Raw genomic sequence first — 22,593 nt, 5'->3', positions numbered from 1 at the left:
CAAAATACTGAATATTAATCAAAATATAAATAGAAATTTAGGGAACAGACCAGTGCAATCTATTCTGGTCCACTGGGCTAAAAAAAAAAAAAAATCCACTATATATCAGGGGACTTGCAGAGCATGTGTGGAGCATTCCAGATTCTCATAGTTATGGTAATTCCACATCTAAAGAATAACTCATCAATTTATTTGTATCTGTTATCATAATGGAAAATAATTAAGGAGTAATGCTGATAGGTTATACTTAGGTCAGTTTTGAGGTGGTGCCTTTGTGTTACATCAGGTTTATGAGCCAAGTTCAGCTTCATTGATGGCAGTTAACCTTGACCTTGTGAAAAGGAGTGAAAACCCTAAGCCTTCTCTGATTGCTCTGAAAATGCATCCTGTAAGCTTGATCCTTTTCCTCCTAGAGCAGATAAACAACATTAGAGGATTGTATGTAAAAGAAAAATTGGAGTGTAATTACACTGTGGCTATGAGAAGTTTTTTATTTGTTCACTTGTGAAGTGGCTGGTGGTGTAGCATGGGACTTTGTTTTTCCATCTGTTACATATTCCTGTCAGAAGTAAAAATGTTGCTTTGTAAGTTCCATAGTAGTGGCTTATTATTTCTTAAAGTAAAGTATAGTATTTTCCCCTGTGCACAGTGTAGTCTGCAGTTCTGGCACATTAGCTGGCATAAACATTTTGATTAAAGCTTATGAATGTATTAATTACACCTGGGAAGTTTCCAAAGCTTATTCAAACTGAAAACTCTTTAAACTGCAGCCCCCAAACCCGAATTCTTTATAGTAAGTGTAAAAAAATAAAAAAGGACTGTCACAGGGTTGTTTTTCCTTTGTTGTATAGAGATGGGGTGGAGACCATGCAAATTTTTACATCCATTCATTTCTGGGAGCAATTTTTCAGCAAGTCTACAAGTGTCTGAAGAATTTTTGCTGTCACCATTTGCTTGGAGTCTATAGAATTTAAATTCTCTCCAAAATTCTCTCTGTTCTCTTCGGTCTAGCAGCAGCATCTGCATATACTTCAGCATTTTCAGAATAACATATGGGTCCATGACCTTAGCAGGATGATAGCACTGGCATTTACACTGGCTACTTGAAGCTGTTACAAATAAATAGAGCTACCACAAACCAGCTATAGTCCTAATGAACTGTCTGGAAATGTTGATAAAATTGGTCCATATGATTTCTTTTGTTCATATTCCCATGGTGAATCACCAGTGGTGTAACAGAGGCAGAATTTGGCCAGCAAAGCCCACAATGTTATTTGGGCACCATTATTTTTTTGCAAGTAGCAGGAACAGGTTCTTACAACAACCTTCATCTGGATTAGGCTGTGAGGTGCATTTGCAATGAGCTGGAAGCAAATGGAACAGAGGATCTGAATTCTAAAATCACTGGGTGTGTGACCCTGAGAAGAGAGGCGCATCTTATCTGTCAGCCAGCTCTGCCAGTGCCAAACAGCCCAAGAAGTCTCACCAAAGCTCCGCTCTGCTCATGCATTCATGCACACATGCATTCATTATGACTGACCTGCCCTAGGAAGGTCCATTAAGTGGAGCTCATTTCAAGCACAGATGGTCCTGAATAGCTTAATGTCTGTCTGGTGGCCAGAATAAGTGAATTCTTGATGGCCTTAGACTTCTGATCACATACATGCAGCCAAGGAGGAAATGAAAACATGTTTATCATTTTGATAAACAACCTCTCTCATTGCTGCAGGACACTCCATGTAACTCAGCAGAGTCAAATACTATTAAATTGTCATCACTGTCAAGGAGAGAATGTATAAGTTTTGCTACCTGAGTCATAGTTAATGACTTCCACAATGTATAACACAAATCAGTAGTGCTGTTTGCTTTTTTTATGTTTGTTTACTGATAAGTTCAGGCTTGGCTGGAATGCAGAGGCAAGTTATAATTTTGAAGTGCAAAATATGCTTTTATTATTACCTCCTAGCTAGAGGTATAAAAAACAGAGATGACTAGAAGATGGCTTTTTGGCTTCTGCCAGGCATGCACTCAGACCTTATAGTGATTAGACATTTTAAATCACAGCCTCCCACAGCAGACTCATACTCATGATAAAATATTTCACTCTGTGGTGTGCAAACTCAAGGTGGCTTTGTAACAGAGACAAAAATGAGCATTATTTCAGGAGTTAGTGTTCTCCAATTAGAATGAAACCTTTGCAGGGGTAACAAACAGCTGTCTCTGTTTTACAGCAGGAATGATCTATTATTTCTACAGTTTTCTATTTGAAGTCTGTGCAGAACAAGGGTTTCTGGGAGGCTGGGGAATGTGAGCAGAGTTGCAATGACACACAGAGTTGCCATCTTCAACATTCCAGGATCCTCCCTGGCAGGCAGTTCTGTCCCTCTGGCTTTGGTCACATTTCCTCCGTGCAAAGCTGAGGCCTCCTGAGTGCTCAGAAAGGATCAGCTGTTCTCACCATCAATTCCTGCTGGTGTTTGGTGTGAAGAAGGTGTAAGTCATGACAGGACATTTTCATTCACCTCTGAAGCTCCTGAAGGAAGATCAATGCTCTTCCTGATCCACAAGTTCGAATTCCATTTCTAATCTTCTGGTTTTCTTGGGGCAGAAAGAAATTATTTTTTTAAAAAATACCAGATGGATTAAACAGCCACTTCATGAAATGTAACTGTCAACATAACATTCAGAAGACATTTACTTTGAGGATTTTTAGGCCCCTTTCCTCTCCTTTTAAATTCAATGGCAAATCCTCTATTGACTTGAATGGGTTGGATGAGGCTATTGTTGTGAAATCAAAGCCAGAAGCTACTGTAGCTCAATAGACCATAAACTTCAAAAAACAGAGACATTTGTGGAGTTTATGACAAGGATTCAAACTTTTGCTGCACTCACAGCCTATCGGGTCAATAGTTCCCATTTTTTTTCAGAACTCCTAGCCATGTAATATCTTGCCAAGTCTTCCCATAATCCAGATGAACCATTAAGGAAAAAAAAATTACTCAGGAAATTAAGCAGATATTGAATTAGAGTATTTCTTGGTGCTCTCCAGCCCCCTCCCCCAAAAGAAGAAAGTTGGAAACAAAAAATAAAAATCACAGAATGCAAAGGTATTTCACATATCCATCTGAACACATTGAGTGATTTTCAGTGGAAAGTGAAGATGGATTTGTGTTCCTCTCCCCACTCAATTAATTTCCTCATTTATGCAGCTGAAGTAGATTTAAATAGAACCTCCCACCCTCAATATATTTGTGGTATATGTGTTTCTGTGAATGATGTAGTAAGGAGCATGCTTTTTCAATGAGGTTTTTTTCCTATTCTCACTGTGTCCATTTATATCTGTCTCTATTCCCATTTTGTATATGACTTTTTAAAAGTCTCACATGTACATGCATGGTTGGTAAAATCCATACAAGAAAACACATTGCATGCAATGCTACCCAGTAGGCATCCATAGGCTAAATATGCTTTAATGCAAATATCTGATCCCACTTTACAGATTTTTCAGGATAACAGGCTGTATAACCTCCAGAATTTTCTCTATGTGAGGTGGATTTTTTTCTTCTCTGTCAGCACTGGAAGGGGTCTTTCTATTATTATAATTATTAATATTTGCATACTTTTATAGACTATGTAGATAAAACTTCCAATTAATGTATTTAAATTTTTAGCAGTTAAAAAAATGGGTTTTCATTGCTTTTATAGTGTCATTATGTTTTGCCCCTCCTAAACAATTACACACTTTGAGCTAAATTCATTACTGCTCCAGCAACTTGAGCTTCCACATAACAATTAAAGGTGTTGTAAAGCTCTTCCACCACAACCCATTATTTTGAATAGATAACCAAATAAGCAAGACTAAGTCATGTGGTTCTTAGTACTCATACAGTAAATTTATAGAGAAAATTAAGCATTTAGGTTATTCACAAATATTTACCACACAGTCTATGCAGTCTAAAATTAGAAATGCTTATTACTGTGTACATTATCTTTATTGTTGAAGTTGCAATCAATAAAATCACAAATCTCTCTTCTCCTAGGGCACGACCATAAGATGGATTAAACCAATGAGAATCTTTTCATTGCTTTCAATACAATTTGGATAGGGGAACAGGGACTTTGTGTGAAGGATTACTTCATAGAAAATGCAAGCATTTGGGGCTGACTTGATTATCACAATTCCTCTTACTCCTCAGATACACTCCAAAGCCCATTTGTCAGAAGATGGCTCTCTGAATTGTTGGGATCTCTCTTTTTTGACACCTTTTGGCTTTCAAAAAGCTTGTGTCAGCAGCCCAAACACACCTAATAACTAAGAGGTGCAGCAGCATGTCTCTGCAGATGACTCCAGTGTTTACTACAGAATTAATCTCATGCTTGCAAACTCCCCCATATGAATCCTCCCTGCCTACCTGCCCAGTGCTTCATTTAAAATGCCACATTTGTAGAAAACCCAGGTACCAGGATGCACTCCTGGTAGGGAAATGCCACTGAACTGCCAGACCTCTACCAAAACCCTTTGTTCACAGCCAGATGTGGGTCAGCATCTCCACATTTCTTATTCTCCTACAGCACACAGTGCCAAAAGCTCTCAATATTCTTTCAAAAAGAGTGAAATCCAAAGATAGGATTAATGGGGTTTATGCTGCAGTAAAAGCAGCATGTACTTAATGGCATGAAGAAATAATGCTCTTCTAGAAAATCTTGCACATCCTGCCCTTTAGTGGGCAGCACATGAGGTTTTGTACTAAGCTGAAACAAACCCTGCCAAATTTGTGCTGCAATTTCAGAAAGCAGCCAGATATCTGTGGGGAGCAGCCTGACACCATTAAACACTCAGTGATTGTGAGCTAAATGCAGTCTGAACTGAGGAATGGAGAAATTACCTGGGCAGGGCATTAGCCCACCGTGGTGTTTGTCTCCTTGCAGAGCAGAGGTGAAGGGGAATGGCCCACCTGACACTTCATTTCTGTGCTCAGCATATGGCACAAACACCAAGCCTTCGTAAGCCCAAAGCCGCCGTGGGTCTGTTGATCACCCCCTGTGCTCTCCTCCTAATAAAACTATTGCAAATGCTCAGAAAGAACAATTAGGGAGGAGACAAATTAAACCTGATGATCTCACACACAGTGGAAATGTTTTCCTGCCTTAAATCTGCCAATCTAGTGAGTGGGAGAGCAAAGGGAAGTGCTGCTGGGCCACCCTGTAATCTGGGGAGACTCTGTCCTTCCCTAAGGGCTGAGTACTACCACAGAATCTAATATTTGGAGAAAAACCTTATTTCTAGGTGGGTTCCCTTAGTCTCTGTCCTTGTATGAGAAGATATTTGGGGAAAAGGTCTCCAATATTGCAAGCATAAAACCAGCCAACAGTGATTGCACATTTTCTGTAGTATTTTACCTACATTTCTTCAGGCCCAGACATTGACAACATTATTTTTAGGCCAAAAATTATGTGGATGTCACAGGGACTTCTAATATAAGAAAGGCAAGGGAACTTATCTACGTTTTCTATTAAAAAATGTAGTGTAGCAGTACCTGGCTTATTTGGGAGCACACAAAAAGACAGAAATAAAACTGTAATCCCACCTGTACAGAAGCTGGGCAGAGGCAGACAGGAGCACGCCTGGGTGCTTTGATTAGCCACTGCTGCTCTTCCTAATCAGAGTGTCAATATTCTCTTTTTCTTTTCTTTTTTTTCTTCTTTTTTTTTTTTTTTTTTTTTTTTTTTTTGCCAGAAGGAGGAACGTGTGAAGTTATAGCAGCACACAGATGCTGTAATAAGAATCGAATTGAGGAAAGATCACAAACAGTAAAATGCTCCTGTCTACCTGGGAAAGTGGCTGGGACTACAAGAAACAGACCTTCCTGTGTTGATGGCAAGTAGCTCCTCCTGTGTATATGTTTCTGTTTGTGTACAATCCATTAGAGCTAGAAAGCTGTAAGTCCATAGACTGTGCATAGGAATTTTGTTGTGTTCTTTATTTAATGAAATAGAAAAATCTATAAGAATAAGTATATATTTAGACTTTCTTGCTACTTCAGTGCATAGCTCTGTGCACATGGATCATGTTAAGGTTTAACTGAAAACTGTAAGAATATTGCCCAGTATGGATGCTTTACAGATGAGTATAAGAGATTTATTATTGATAAATACCTGGATAAAATTATCCCCTGAGTCACTTCACAGGGCCCCTTTGGTGCCACATTAGTTTTGATTCATAAATATTTCAAAGGACAACCACTATTCATTTTGATTTAATTAGTCATTTGGAAAGTCAGTGGCAAAATAACATAAATAAATGAACCTCATATTCTAGCCCTGAAATGAACATTACAGAAAGCAGGAAAAAATCTTTGTCTATTAAAATCACTGCTGCTGTTGCTTGTCATGGGGATTTGGTTTGTTTTTTGTTTTTTTCTGAAGGAAAAGCACCATGTGATTTGTGTCTGGGTTTCATAGGAGGTTTAGCTCCACAGGGTGTTTTCCTCTCTGGGGCTCCCCTGCCAGCAGTGCAAGGTGAAACCACCCAGCAGTCAGGGGGAGAGCCACAGCTGGGAAGTGCTTAGCAAAATATAAATCTCATAAGGAGATGGGGAGTAAGTGGTACTAATCCCATTAGTTACCCTTCTCAAACAAGCTGCTCTGTGCTGCAGAATCCCTCAGTGCAGCAGCTTAGTGGAATGGAGTATCTTGTAAAAATCCCTCACTGTTCTTTTTGGTGAAGGTTGTGTTGTTTGTGTCAGCCCACAGGTGCTTCAGAGCGCCACAGGTTGGTTTTGTGCAGCATTGTAGGCTCTCCTCACTCTTTCCATGTTGGAATCCCATGGGTGGTGGTGTCTCTGCCAGTTCTGGGAGCACCCAAAGTTTCCTCTTTGTGTCTGTGTTTGGCACTCAGCTTTACCCCAGGCAAGAGTGGGGAGCTCTGCAAGAAAATATTGGGAAAAACATTTTCTTCTGGGTACCTTTCCTCAATCCCAGGCTGCCAAGGCATTAGAATGGAGCAGGGAGTGGTCCAGTGTACCTCAGACAGGAGTTGTAGTTAGGCAGGAATATTGGTGGGTGTTGTAGAAGGGAATATTGTGCAGACAGAGATCATTCTTGCAGATTTGACACCAAGAAGGTGAGAGATTAGGAACCCTTAGAGAAATGAGAATCTCATGTTTTCTCAGTAGGTATTTCTGGCATGTGGATATCTGGTTTATATATTAAAGATACAAAAGGAAATGTTTTATTATTTTAAAAACACATTCAGATTTTTAAATTATGAAGCAGTGTTTCATAGCTTGTTACACCGGGAATGCAATTCAGCTTCTGAACTCATGATTAAAACCATGCTATGAATGCACCTGTGAATGATTATGCTTTAGTCCACAACCTGTCATTCTGTTATTGCCTAATTACCCTGATGAAAAGAAGCTTTTCTTTTTCTGCTAAGCACACTCATAAAACCGTAGGTGAAAACTACAGCTGGTTGTAACCAAAGATCAGGCTGTACAAGCCTTGAAGAATTTCATGTTCTTCATCAGGTCATGAAATACAGAGGCAGCAGATAGAGCAGAGAGACACCATTAATTCAGCCCTCATAACTCTGTTCAGAGAAGAGAAGCTCAAAGAGTGCTGTGTGAAGAAAAAAGTCGGGTGCAGGTGTGGACTGGAGCCTAATTGCTCTGTCAGGATTACAATAAAGAGAAATGTTATTGTCTGGAATTTTGAAAGGAGTTAGGATAAAACAATGGCTAATATGAAAGTGTAAGGCAAGTCCCATTGAAGTCACTGGTAAGACTCACTGTGACTTCAAAGCCAGCAGACGTGAACTACAAAGGAATGTCTTCCCCTTTCAAGTTGGGTTGTAGTCAGCCCATAGCTGCTGCTTTTGTAGATGGCTGGAGAACAGTTCAAAAGCCCAATATGCTGCTGGTAAAAATTAATCCAAGGGACATTTGCTTTGGCCTTTGTTTTATCCCAGACTTTGCTTTGTGGCTTTTGACATACTGACCTGGTTTAAGTCAAAACTTTTTCCAATTTGGTGGTTCTGTTCTTGTAAAGACAAACTCCCAAAACTTCCCATGGGAGTCCCACTGACGTCAGTGCTTTAACTCACACAAAGATTTGGGCTTTGCTGTTTATTTTCTGCATGAGAACATTTCAAAAGGTCACCTTTTGAACTTTCTACCTTCTTTGTCTACCATATTGAAAGGTTTCAGGCTGGTTAATATCACACCAGGTTTTATTTACAGTGTGTAAATATATACAATTTCAAGCCATAATGTGTCACTAAGAAATCTTGCTTGAGTCCTAATTAAATATCCACAGGTGTTCAGCAATATACTCACAATATAACAAGCAATGTACTCGCACCCAAAGACAAACAAAGAGGTGACAAGGACTGGGAGACCCCTGTGAGCAGTTTGGCTGTTGGTTGTCACCACCTCAAGCCATCTCCACCCCATGGCTGTGTGCTAGTGTGCATAAAGCAGGCTGAACCACAGTATTGCCCTGTCAAGCTGTGACTTAATGGTATTGGAATCAAGCTTTTGGTGCTTCCCAGTTAAATTTCATCAGAAAACACCTCCTCAAGGCTGCTGCTTTGGCAGTTTGAGTCCAAGTTGCAGAGGAGAGATTGCATTGGCTTCCACTCCTACCAGCTATTGCTCTGGGACACTGCTGGGCTGTATGGAGAGCTGGATTTGTTTTCTCTTTCAAAGAATACAATTATTTGTAGCAGTCATCTTAACATTTTTAATAAGTGTCAGGGCTGATGAATGGTCCTTTTGTCCCTTTTGTTGTGGGATCTGATCATGGGTAGCTCACCATCCCAGTACACAGGGCTTGGCTTGCAGTCCTGCTCCTGCATGGGACAAAATTCATGTTTGTACTGTGAAGGGCATGAAGTTGATGTGTATTCCCAAGCATAACTCCCTGCCACGTCCAGCAAACTTTTTCTTTGGGGTCTCATCTTAATTAAGAAGCGAAGCTCATAGAGTGCTGTGTGAAGAAAAAAGTGAGGCCAGGCCATGGCAGCCTCAGAAGTCACAAATGATTCTTTGTATTCAATACTGTCCTAAAAGCTGCCTCCATCACCAGTGGATTATGCAGTAGCAAAACAAAAGCCAAACCTTGCCATGAAACACAGACCCCAGTTTCTTTTTCTTTAGCTATTCTGTTGCACATTTACTTTCACGATTCCTTTCACTACTTCAAGGTCTTTTTTGTTTGAAGTGTGGTTTGAAATGCTCCCTACCCTCTCTACAATTTATCTTGCCTGCCACTTGGCCAGAGCACATACCACAGGCATCAGGCTGCTCAGCTCTCTGCCATGGATATTATTTTTTTCTTCATTTGCCCAAATACCTCTCCAGAGCAAGTTCCTTTTTCTGGGGAAAGCAATGCCCAGCATTTCCTGTGGGCTCATGAAGGCACTCAGGAAATCTCTGTCACTGGTGCCATTTCTCCTGTGGGCTGAGGTTTTATTCCTTTTTCATATCATTACTATATAAAAAAGATACTTATAATTTTTTAATACTGTCACTTTTATACTGGGGATATTGTGCTTTGTACCATTTACTTTCAAGTGGTATTGAAGCATCCTGTACAGTCAGTAGGTGGTTATGTCTGTGTGTTCTTCAAGGCTTGTGAATAATATATAATTTGTTCATCAATACTGGAGTTTACTGTGTTACAGTGAGTGCTCTCAGACACACATATTTTTTAATGTTTCATTTTTCCGTTCCCTTCCCTTCAGTCGTCTTCCATGCTATTTTAAACTCTTTCCCAGGCAACCTCATATTTCTTGCATAATTATCTGTGAAATTTGTTGGAGCAGAGAGTATGGAATAACAGAAAAGCACCTGCACTGGCTTTTGAAATCAGCCACAAAGGAACCTTCATGCAGGTTGTGCATATTGCCAGTGCTTTTAGGAAATGAGGTGGGTTTAACACTGGTGACAACCAAGCAAAAAGGAAGGTGCTACTAAAATTCTTAGCAGTATCTCTCCCTCTAAATTGTACCTGTAAAGAAAGGCCTCTGCAGACATGTGAGGTGATCCCATTCCACATTTTCTGCAACACAGGATTTGAAGAATTAACTCTCAGGCAGCAGGATTAGTGGTTTAGTCTCCATGGTTTGCTCTTGTCCTGTTTTATACCAGTCATGCACCAGGGGAAAGAAAAGTCATTTACTAATACAGAAAAAAATAAAATTAAATCAAGCCAGTATTTTCGTTTTTCACAGATTGATTTTGGATCACCTCAAGTTTCATTCTACAGTGTATGAAATATTAGCACACATGTGCATGCTTCAGATTTCTGTTAGTCTGAGGATCATTTCTATTAGTTTGAGGATCCCTAGCCACCATGTGGCTAGTTTGACATAACACTAAAATTTACATCACACTTCATCAGGGCAGCACTACCAAGCCAAACATGAGGTTACTACCAGTGGGAGCTCCCTGACTTTTAATCCTCTCTTGGCCAGCACCTCTTCAGTTGTGCTGCTGGATAATTGGTGCTGCTCATCCTTATTTTTCCATGTGCAATAGCTGGAGCAGAGAGAGGACAGCATTCACAGCACACATTCCATTTGCTGTGTTTGCCCTGCTTTCTCCCACCCAGGACCCACAAACAAAAAGGTCCCATCTGGTCTGTCACTCCTTAGACAGACAGTAAGTGCAGCCATCACTTCATTTATTTTTATTTTTAAATTATGGGTAAGACACTGATTGAGGAGCAAGCATCCACAATTCAGGAGTGTTCCTTCAGGACAGAGGGGCAGCTCAGCCCCTCGTGCTGGTGCTCACCCTCATCATCCTCCCACAGCACTGCACCAGCTGAAGGGTGGGCAGGGGATGCACAGACACTCCCTGGCTCTGCCTGCAGGGAAAGCAGGATTCAAGCCTTGTAGAGTCAAATGAAAGACTCCTATTGACTTTGGGTCAGGTCCTTAGTAAATGCTTTGTTAGAGATAATCCTGTATCTATCAGCACTTACATCAAGTGAGAACAGTTCACAGTCACAAAGCCAATAGTTTTCTATTTATCTAATGTGTACTTTAGGTGGTATCACCAGAAAGCCTTTTTTTTTCCCCACTCTGTGAAAATACTTTCAATCAATTCTTATTTCTTGAAGAAAGGGGGAAAAATGCTTTTTGAAATCCAAGGAGTCAGCTTCTCATCCCTCTAGCTGTGCTTCGGCCTAGATAAGAAGAGATCTCAGGGTCCCATATTATTAATTCACTGTCTATATGAATAACGAGCAGCCTTGGTGAATTATTCCTCACTCCTGGGAAAATCTATAGCCCTGTCCTCCTGCAGCACCACTGGAACCAAGCAGTAAGCTCATATTTATTTTTATTTGGTGAATTCAGATGACTTCATTTGTAAGGAGGAAAAAAATGTCTCTCTTCTCCACTGACATCCATTTAGCAAGTTCAGAAAAAGTCACAGAATATCTCATGCGCTATTAAAAAAATAGAACAGGGAGGGGAGAGAAGTCTAACTTTACTGAAATATTTGAGACTTTTCTTTTGTCCAGATCATGTCTTCTTGAAACGCCCTTGCAGCCACCCTGAAATCACAGCCAGATCCTGAGAGGTGCTGACTTCAGAGGGAGCGAAAGCAAAGCTGGCAGCAGCCATGCAGAGTAATTAATTCATTTACCCAGGCACAGAGGCTCTCATTACCAATTTGCCTTCCCTTTGCAGGGCAGAGGCTGAAGGGAGCAGAGGGGATGTGCTGTGTGCCTGACCCTGCCAGTGCTGGGTGAGGTTTTGTGTCAGGGCACAGCCTCGTGTCCTGAACCCAGCCCATCAGGGAGCAGCCTGGGGAGAGCAGAGAGGCTCTGCTCCTCCCTGAGCAATGGATGTGCAAACAAATCTCTGTGTGGGCATATGGATCCATATCTGTGCATATATATATATATGTGTGTGTGTGTGTGTGTGTATGTGTATTTCTGTTCTGCAGAGCCACCCTGCCACGGGTGGTGCCTTACAGCACCCAGAGCTGCTCAGACACACAGGGATGATTTTCTGTGATTCAGGTGCACACAGGCAGGACACTGAAGGAGCAAATCTGCACTCACCTGAGCCAGGTGCAGCCAGGGCTCCCCAGGTAGGTGCTCCCCATGTCCCAGCCAGGGCTGTGCTGTTCCTGCAGAGAGGGGAATGGATGCTCCTGTCTCCTGGAGAGAGGATGGTGCTGTTAATGAGAGCCTCTGACTGTGGGTTTGTGTGAGTACCTCTTCATTGCAGTTATCATTTGTCTCCCCACCTCTATTTTATATTTCTTTATTTTTCCAGTGGCATTGTGGTTTCCTGCACAGCAAAGCAACCACCCTTTTTAATATCAAGCTCACAGAACAGCTGACTAATCCACCCCTGATGAAGTGCAGAGAGCTCACTTAAATCCCAATTTCAGCAGGAAAAAAATTTCTTTTTCTACTTAAGAGTAAAAAAAGCTGTAAGTCATGGCATGTGTCCATCTGTGTGAGGGGTGGTCACTTTTCCCAGGTTCCAGCTGGCAGATTTCAGAGGGAGCAGAGCCCTCACAGCCAAGCAAGGTGCACAAACAGCATCCCCACGGTGAAATTAGGGAATGGCATGGCTCTGGAGCAGTGTGAAGACACACAGGAACATATAATTACTTCACCTCCATACAGAGGAAAGTAACCTTTTGCTCAAATACTTGCAATAAACCCACTAGAGGCTAAATGGAAAAACAGTAGGAGATTTCTACTCTGATAGGTAGCATTAAGTGTTAATCACAGCACTGGAGGAGCCTGGGAAGAGGGGCTGGAGGCAGGGAGGGCAGCCAGCCATGCCAGTGTGTGCCAGCGAAAAGAAGCACAAGCTGGAAGGGAAAAGAGAGCCTGCAGAGAATTCCCTTGCAGGGGTGAAGCCACAGGCAGGACCATGGGTTCAGGTTAAGGGCTGGTCAGGCTGCCTGGAGAGCACAGGGAAAACCAGAACAAGGGGTCTCAGTGCTTGGTGAGCCCAGAACAGGAGGCTCAGCCCCTGTGAGCCATGGGCAAGTACACAGATGGCAGATCCAGGGGCACAAACAGCTGCAACAGTGCTAAGGAAGGCTTCTCACAACAACCCTTCACCCAGCAGTGCTGAGGGAGAGATTTGCAGACATAGGAATGTACAGTCTCATGTACCTGCCCTGCATGGCAGCAGCAGAAGGATTTGCTACATTTACTGCACCTGTGTGGAGAGGTGATGCAGCTGATGGAGGATGTGTGGTACCTTAGGAGCAGGAGGGTTAAACCTTCACACCCTGCCTTTGAACAAGCACTGGGTTCATCTTTCCCTTGCGTGGCAAAACCCAAGTGCAGCATCCAAAAGCCTCTCAGGAAGGGATTTGACACCCAGATTTTCAGCTGGTGTAAACTGGCTCTTAAAACCCTGAGAGGCTTTCTGGTTTGTGCCAAATGAGGGCACAGTTTGGAGGGTTTAGGAAAATGAACAGGGCTGGCTATTAATCCTTGCTCACAGTCCTCAGGGAATGTGTTGGACCAGTGTCCAGCTAATCCATGGCCAAGGGCAGCTTGGGGAAGCATTAGGGTCGGGTTAGCATCTGTGCTGTATCCTCTGACACCAAATCCTGGCAGGAATTCTGATGATATTTTATCTCTGCCAGGGAAGACCATGTTATTAAGTGGCTAATTCTGCATGAGCTCACACCACACATCTTTTCTGCATCAGATGCTGTGGTGTTGGTGCACTGTGAAATGCTGTGTGCCTACAGGTGTCTCTGATACACTGTAGAAAATACCTGACTGGAGTATTGCAGAGCAGGAAGGCTATTTTTCTTTTTTGTCTTTTCTTTCAAAGCTACCTTCCATCTATAAACATGGAGCTGGTTCACAAGGCTTGATTGTGGTTTGTGGGATTAGGGTTTGAACACAAAAGAAGTGGATGATTAAGTAAGAATGAAGAATGCTCCTCCACAGTGAGCTCTCTTTAAATTAATAAACAAGAACCTGAAGCTATTACACACTGGAATTTTAAAGAGGCACTGACCAAATCTTTGAAGGAAGCAAACACATCATTTTTCCTTTTACTGATGAAGAGAGTTCAGATAGAAGTCACTAATTTAGCACTGAGATTATCTGTTATGTTGAACTATGTGAATTAATCTGACAAATACAGCTGGAAACAGGCAAGCCAACAAGTGTTTAATTGATTTCAGAGGATCAATTATCCATACAATTGATCAGAGACACGTTTACAGTTCCTCCTCTCAGAATACAGCCAGGTCACTGCAGGTCCCAAGCCCCTCATGTCAGTCTGGAGTTTGCTTTAGGAGATTTTTATGCATTAATATTGCAGAATTTTCTTTTAGGAATAAAGTAAGGACATTGCAAACAAGGGATTTCTATAAAATCTTAAACTTTTTGTTTTTTGCTGAGGAAGTGTGCTACTCAGCATGTAAATAGCCTTCAGAGTTTGGAACCGGTCTCCATATGCAGGTGTCAAAAAGCAGTTTACTAATCCTGGGTATCAAAGAAAGCATCATTCCTCTTTGGGAGCTGTTCCCAAAGACCTTTCAGTTTGTCACAGTAACTGCTCAAGGTTAAGCAAGATGGAGGACGGCAAATTTCAATATTACTTAAAAAGTGCTGCCTCTCCCTTTTGAAGCCATCATGCAAAAGGCAGTGGTGGGGAGTGGAGCTGTGCTCCACAATTTAAGCATTCTGCCCTTTGTTATTAGTACATAAAAACTATTCTGCAGGCAGATGGATTGCTTTTAATATGTGGGTTTGTGTAATCATTTCCTTTTGATTACAGCTCCTAGGCAGCAACCATACAGCAGAGTTTTCAAGATGCATCTGCATGGTCAGTACTTTTTTTTTTGTCTTCCAAATGTGCCCAGAACTCAGGAACAGCAAGGTGAAACACCAGCACAAGCCATCACTCAGGAATGAAATGGAGAAGCAAATGACACTGTCTTAACTGAGGACAAAGGCAAATCTCCCATTAACTCAAATGAGAGTAGAAAACATCTCTCTCTATTGGTTTTCTTATTACAAAATGCCCTCTCCTTTTTCTCCAGACCCCTCTATGAAATACCATCAAATAGAGTTGTGTGTAATATAGTTATGCAAATAACAAATGAACTCCATTTCCTTTAGAAGTTTCCTTTCCTCCTCTTGAAAATTGCCAATTGGATGAACACTTTTTAAAACCAGAGCACCTGTTATATATAAAACTCCAAGTTCATTAGCACGGCGAACACCTGTATATCCAATATATAATATAAATATAATAAAAGATATATATTTGTTATCCAAGGACACAGGTACCCCTTGTCTGAGCAGGATGGGGAGCAACACAGTGACCACTGCTTTACACCACAGAGCACAGGAGCTGAGCAGCAGAGGAGAAAATCTCCATCCTTTTGGGCAGAGAAGGACTAAAAAATCAGTGGGGGTTTAATTGATATAAACTCCTCATCATTAAATGTAGCTTGGAAATTAGAAGAGTACTACCAGCTGTAAGAGGGGGTTGGCAACAGCTTCCCACCAGGGATGACAGCTGATTTTGAAGACTTCCAGTGTCTTTTGTCTCACCCACAAAATGCAAACTAATTGGTATTATTTGATCAAATAACACTGCAGCATACTGGTGAGCAATAGGTGGATCACAGACATAAAAGCCAAGACAAAATGCTGTACAGCAGACTCATAAAATTCATTTTTATGTTAGAGGCCAGAAAAACCCCTCTTGAAGTCTTTAGTTACAGTTTGGCTTTATTTGATACAATCATTTTTTATTGTTTGGTTGACCAACATTGGTATCTCTTTTTTATTCATTTATTTGCAATAACCTGCTGATAAATCAGCTTTAGCAGTGGAACCAATTAATTCTCCATTGTAAATATTGACTTAGATATTTTTAATCTATTCTGTTTGTCAGAGATGGCAATCCTGGACTTCCCTGGATGAGCAATAATGAGGCAGCATTGCAGAATCCTTTTCTACTGCTCCTCTGAAACAGCCCTTGTATATTCTGTGTGATCATTGCAGAAAAAAGACTCCACACCATTTGCAAACACAAATTAAGGAAATTATGATTTTGCTACCTGGCTTGCATTCTACCAATGACCCCTGGTGTCCACAAGTGGGGATTCTATCAAAATGTATCTCTTTGAGTTTGCAGGTTTCCCAGCTGGGCGGCTCATTAGCACATGGCCTGATGGAAACTGTGACCAGAAATGATCTGTGATTACAATAGACATGGTCTGAATGTGTTTTGTGTACCCTGGCTGGATAAATAGAATGAATGGGGGAGGTTTTGAAATTCCTAAAATTCAAACCTAATTGCAAATCACCCAGGTCTGTGGTTTACTGTTTCATGGCACCTTTTGAAAGCTGATACAATTTCCTAATAGAAGGAATAAATTGACAAACCAGGTTAGAAGCTTAAGCTCTGAATGTAAGAACCCTTATTCACAGGTCTTCAGTGAAATCCTGAATCCTATCAGTGTATTTCTCAAATCATCAGGAGCACTCATTTGTAGCTAGCTTTGAGTTAGACCCTTTCCATCTGAACCACTTTCATTTTAAACTCATTATTTATGGTAAGCACAGCCACACACTTCATGCATTTTGCATATTCAATTTTCAAGCCAAAATATAGGAGCTGCATTAGCTTCAGTGCTCCCAGCAGGTAATCAGGCTCCTGCAATATCAAACCTTATGCCACCACCAGTAATAGGCTGAAATAGTCCTACCCTCACAAGGACTGTGCCTGCCCAGCTCCTATTAAAATTAATGGGCACTGGGCATCCATTCCCTCTAGGCAGCTTTGGAAATATCAGCCAAAATGTAGTTGTAAGTATTAACCTTTAGGAAGTTAGTGTTGGCAGCTTCCCACTGCTGTGCACTGACTGAGCCCAGCCCTGCTCTGATGGGAGCAGCTTCTGGGGCTGATTGGGTACCTGAGGCTGGTTTGGTACCTGGGGCTGATTGGGCACCTGGGGCTGGTTTGGTACCTGAGGCTGGTTTGGTACCTGGGGCTGGTTTGGTACCCCAGGCTGGTTTGGTACCCCTGGGGCTGGTTTGGCACCTGGGACTGATTTGGTACCTGGGGCTGGTTTGGCACCCCGGGCTGGTTTGGTACCTGAGGCTGGTTTGGCACCCCGGCCTGGTTTGGCACCTGGGACTGATTTGGTACCCCGGGCTGGTTTGACACCTGGGGCAGTTCTGGCTGAGCACAGCCCAGGGGGATTGCCTGCCTGCCCTTCCCTCCCCTCCCTCCTCCCAAGAGCAGCCTGCAGTGATCGTGGCTTTTTCCTGGGAATCCGAGAGAAAGGAAGCCCAGCCCCATAAAGGTCAGTGGAGGTGGTGTGAAAATCATGCTCTAACTCAATGTTGAAGTCTGGGGCAGAAATGACAGAAATATTGCAGGCTAACTGTTAAAATAAGTATATTCTGTATAGGAAAAAAAAATTGTCTGTGAATACTTACATTAAACCTTGTAAGGGACTTTGCCCTGCTGATTTAACATTCTTTAATTAGTTGGGTTTTTCAGGTTTTTTTCCTTTCCTGTCTATGTTTGCAAAGAAAAATAGTCTGACATTTTAAAAGAAAAATAGGATTAGAATAATTTATTATTGGATTGCTATTAAACTAATAGAAACAGCCATATAAATTCATTTCTATAAACAACCTCCAGGTCTCAGGTCTAATCCATACAGATGGTGACCTGTGAGGAAGCAGTGTTCCAGGAATAAATTTGCTGGTTTAGACTGGATGGTTTCAACCCAGCTAATAAACTCTCAGTGGTGCATGACTGAAATGTTACTGCAGTAGCTAGAGAGCAAACTGTCCCGTTTCACTTTTTTTTTTCACCAAATAGTTCTAAAATAACCAAAGTGTAATCACCACACTCAACTAGCAGATTGTTCATGGACACAAAATACAGTCCTAAATCAAATAAATTGCTGGCTGTGAAGCATTTGCAGGGCTCTGCTTTGCATAGTATGAGATAAGAAGCAAATGTAATGCACTGGTCTCTATTACTAAATGCTGCTAAAAGTGCAAAGTGATAAATGTGCTCTTTCAATTTCAATATAGCATCATTAGTAGAGAGACCCTGTAAGGATCACCTGCATCTTAATGACCTGCATCTTCACTGTGAGTGCAGCTCTGTGCTTTTCCTGGGAACCTATGCAATTTTAGGAGGTATTCATGTTATTTTGCCAAATTCTGATGCATTTTTGTTCTGGTTCTCTTACATTTTTTACTTTCCCTTCCTAAATATGAGTGTCTGGTGGTGAGGGACCCAGAGGAGATGTGTAGCCAGGGACACCAGCAGTGCTGGCAGGTCAGATGCAGCCACAGCCCTTCCTGGTTCTGCTGAGTCCTCAGCTTTTGGGCAGAATTATGGGCAAGGCTTACTGCAGTATCCCTGTGCTCAGGGTATGGATCATGCACTTGCTCTGCCAGCTTCTCCTGAAATATTAGGTCTTGCTCCATGTATCTTTTTCTGGAATACAAATCAGCCATGTTGGTGTGGTGTCCTGCTTGTACAACATCTTTTGGTTATGTCTACCCTTGTATTTGCTCACTTCATGGCATGCTGCAATATGTCAAAGAATGGAGATGCTGCTGCTTCCTATATAATTTTTCAGCTAAAAATGACAGGTGCCTGGAATTATTACTGTATTATTTTGGTTTGGGATTTTTTTCACTAAGAAAACAACACCATAGATGTTGAGAGGTTCTTCCCAGGAGTTTTGCAGAGACCAAGAGGGCTATATTTGCACTCTGAAATCTAGCAAAAAAATACAATCTGCTATTTTATTCTGCAAAACAAGGCAGGCATCCAGCAAGGGCAGGAGCAGAAAAATTGGGCTGTGGGCAAGACAGGAGTGAAGAGAAGACACATTACCATGTCAGCAGACTTGTTGTGTAGATAATACTGGATGTAGTAAATAACCTCAAATATTTGGATTTGTTTTCTTGTTTTTGAAACCTGAAAGAATGTGCAATAAATAGATTAAAGATGTGCAATGTTCAGATCAGTGTTACTGTACCTGTGAAGGATGAGATAAAAACAGAGCATGGGGAGCAGTTCCACAGGGTCGTGGTTGACAGTAAGTCTGGGAAAGCACTAAGGTAAAAGGAGATATTCCTACAGCCTGCTTTTCACTCCCATCCAAAAATATCCTTCCTTCCAATTTCTCTTTGGTGTCAAAATAAATGAAAATGTTTCATAGTGATTAATGGTGTGCTGGCTACACACTGAATGCCAGTAGGGATGCAGCTGATCAGCAAAGAGGATATTTTCAGAAAACCTCATCATATTTTGTTTTGACTTTATGCTGACACGTTGAATTTTGCCAAAAAAGTGATTCAATTCAGCCAGTTGTATGGGCAAGAGTGAGAGCAGTCAGACACACAGGGAGAGTCAATCCCACGGGGATTCTCTGGTAGGAGATGGCTGTCCCAAGAAATGCTCCAGAGGGAGAAATGCTGGGCTGCTGGCCACCATGTGCACCTGGATTATCCATCTCTATCACTCTGTTCTTCTAAGTTCTTCTAAGCCTTCTGATGTTTACATTTTCATAATGGAGTTTCTCACGCACTTTTCATGTAAATAACGATTGTTTTGCATTCCTTTCTGAAAGAAAAGAGAATTAACAGACTGTTAGTTTAACCAGTGTAGCTGGAGAGGTAACAATTCCTTCTCCAATCCATGGTCACTTTTGAAAGTCTATAAATATTAGAGTTCAGAAATAAGCTCCCTCTTTTTACCTCTGACATTTCAGCTTGTGCGTGTTGTTAATTTTGTGTCCTATTGGAACCCACCCCAAGGACCCTGCCTGCAGGACAGGATTGCAGGAGCATCTCTGTGCTCTCCAGGGCCACCCAAGGCTGTGTGGCACTGAGGGCCCCAGCACGTGCTGCCACCTATGAGAGCAGAGGGAGGTGAGAAATGTCACCACGTCCTTGTTTCCTTTAGGAAACAGTTCAGTTATTGAAAAAGTGCTTACAAGGTTTTGGAGAAAGGACCAAAAAAACCCTGCAACCTAATGCAAATTAACTTTGTGCTTGTAGGTTTTGATGGAGCTGGTTATACATAAAGTCTGTGCTGTGTGTATTCACCTGGAGACCTAAACCATTATGTAGAAAAAAGAACAACAGCAGCACAATATTGTTGCTTTCACTACCATTGATCTTTAATTTCCCACTTCAATTTTGCCTTCTAGATTAAGGGGGGGTTTTTTGTACTGCTGTGTATGTGAGATGTTTAAAACTTGCTTGAGATTTCAATTTCCAGAGGGTTCTGTTGGCTGAGGTTGTAGCTTATCTAATATTTTCATGAAGTCCGAGCTCTGTGCTGTAAAAGTCAATTTACTTTTAAGCTGTTGTTTTCACCACTACAGTGAATAATCCAATTTTTAATTATTTTTATGGGGTTTTTTTAGGGGGGAGGGTTGAGTATTATTTGCTGAAAATTTAGTTGTTTGTCATTACTGTAATTTTAGTGGAAGGGACATTGGAGAAACCAAGCCTCAGTGGAATAGATTGTTATCCAGTGTAATGTATTGATCAGGTCAGGCAGTAAATTAACAGGAGCAGAACACCATTAAATTTTGAACTTAATTGCCTTCTACTCTTAATTTCTATTGGATATAATCAATAGGTGCCAGAGGAAAGTTAAAAGAGTTATTTAGCAAGCTGCTATTTCCTGCAGCATAATGGAAAACTAATGTTTCATCTTCTAGTTGATGCAAATGATTTGTAGTTCAAGAGTGGCCACTTAAACATTTTATCAAAGACTCACTTTTAGTTCTGTTTTGATTAATCTTCTTCCCTCCAAGAAAGAAACATGATTTAGTGACATGATGTGTTTTGGCTTAGCTGCCCCTTTGGTCTTTGTTTCCCTGGAGGATCTCTCCAGTCTCTGTTCCCCTCTCCAGTTCCCCTGAGTGTTTCCAGGGGAGGGTTCTCAAGCCAGTGCCTCTCAATATAATTTCCTTTTCCAGGGAAACGTTGTGCTGCAGCCAGCCGAAGTGAAGGCCATAGCTTTGGTCTTGGCTTTTCGTCTTGATTCTTTTCCCAGCTTGTTTGGGCAAATTGCTCATTTCTCTTTTTTTCCTGCCTGAAAAACACCAATGTAAACACTTGCCTCTGCCAAGGGCTGGTGTCAAGCTGAAGTGTTGCACTTTCTTGCTGGGCTCCTTGTGCTGATGATACATTTTGTTCTCCTCTCCAGCCTCAGTTTGTTGCTCCCTCTATCTCACATTTCCCTCTATAGTAATATTTTCAATACCTTTTTTAACTTGCTGTTGAATTTCAGTGTTGCTTATCCTGCTGTAATCTAAACCCAGTCCCTTATAAATCAATATCTCACTGCTATTATTATTTTTACACCTCTTTGAGCACTCTTTTCCTTACCTGGCCTTTTGCTAATAAAATGCTGCAGAGGGAACACCGTGGTTCAGGTGGCCCCATGCCAAAGCCACGTGCCCAGTGTCACTGCCCTGTGGAATTACAGGGACATTAAACAGCCTTTGAATGGAGGATAGACTTCTGATGCAAATTAGGGAATTACTGCAAATTTTGGTGGGCCTCAGAAGCTGTATTACTGAGGCAGCACTCAGAATAAAACAGGCCAAGGCAATCACACCTCAATATTTTACATTGGTGTCAGTTCTGTGCCAGTGGTGCTGCTCCATATTTATAACTTTGTACTGGCATGAGGCAATTCACATTCAAGCTAATGGGAGTTTTCCAGGAGTGTTGATTCAGGTTCCTGATGAGAAATGAGTTTAGCCGCTTTTGCTCATCTTCACAGCAGAAATAGCAGTTGGAGTTCAGAGGAGTCTACTTGAGCTTTTATGAAGTGGAGCATAATGATGCACCAAATGAACAGACCTTCATGGAAGTCTCATTTTCTAAGAGAGTTAACCTATACTTGATCTGAAAACCAAGTATCTTCAGGGAGTGGCAAGTTACCCACCTCAAAACAGAGTGACAGTGAGTGATCCTTGCTCTGAAATCTTGACCTACATCTGTCCACAACTCTTTCCATTATAAAATGTGTATAATGGGTATTTTACTGGGACCACATTTGTTTTTATCCAAGTCCTATATATTAAAAAAAAAAAACATTGCTTGCTGCCTGTGCAAATTCAAAACCTGCCAAATCATCAAAAGAGCTGAGTATGAATTTACCTCTTTGACAATTATTCCTTGTCACATTATTCTGGTTAACAGGGAATTCATCACAGCAGAGAAGGCAAAAATAAAGCCTCTTGACAGTTACAAGAAATTACCTGTGCTTACAATAATATATTTTCCAAGGGAAGGCTGGAGGGCAGAGCTTGACAGTGCTGAAGCTGTACCACCTGCAGTGACATCTGTGACCATCACTGGCCTGGACTTCACCTTTGCAGAGGGAAGATTTGTTTGTCTGTGTTACAGACCAGCAGGAATTGTGGAAGGTTTGCAGTCCCAGCTCCACAGAGATGCTGAAATTCTCCTGTTTTGGCTGTTCCACTGGTGTCCATCACATCCCTGGCCTTTATATTGGGAGGAGACAGAAGAGGTGATGTTGTGCCTGTTGTATATTTAGGGACT

At 41.5% G+C, this 22,593-nt stretch overlaps 1 protein-coding gene across 2 annotated transcripts in view; it reads left to right on the top strand.

The window, feature by feature from the left end:
• Positions 1–22,593, top strand: part of TAFA1 (TAFA chemokine like family member 1) — a 216,797-nt gene that overhangs the window by 167,812 nt on the left and 26,392 nt on the right. For both annotated transcript variants that reach the window (XM_064724264.1, XM_064724265.1), the window contains one exon: positions 5,738–5,878. In XM_064724264.1, the coding sequence (XP_064580334.1) occupies positions 5,738–5,878 (141 nt within the window). The remainder of the gene's footprint in view (positions 1–5,737; positions 5,879–22,593) is intronic.

Source organism: Zonotrichia leucophrys, chromosome 12 (genome assembly GCF_028769735.1).
Source record: "Zonotrichia leucophrys gambelii isolate GWCS_2022_RI chromosome 12, RI_Zleu_2.0, whole genome shotgun sequence".
In the NCBI taxonomy this organism is placed as follows: domain Eukaryota; kingdom Metazoa; phylum Chordata; class Aves; order Passeriformes; family Passerellidae; genus Zonotrichia; species Zonotrichia leucophrys.
This window is presented reverse-complemented; position numbering and strand designations above follow the sequence as displayed.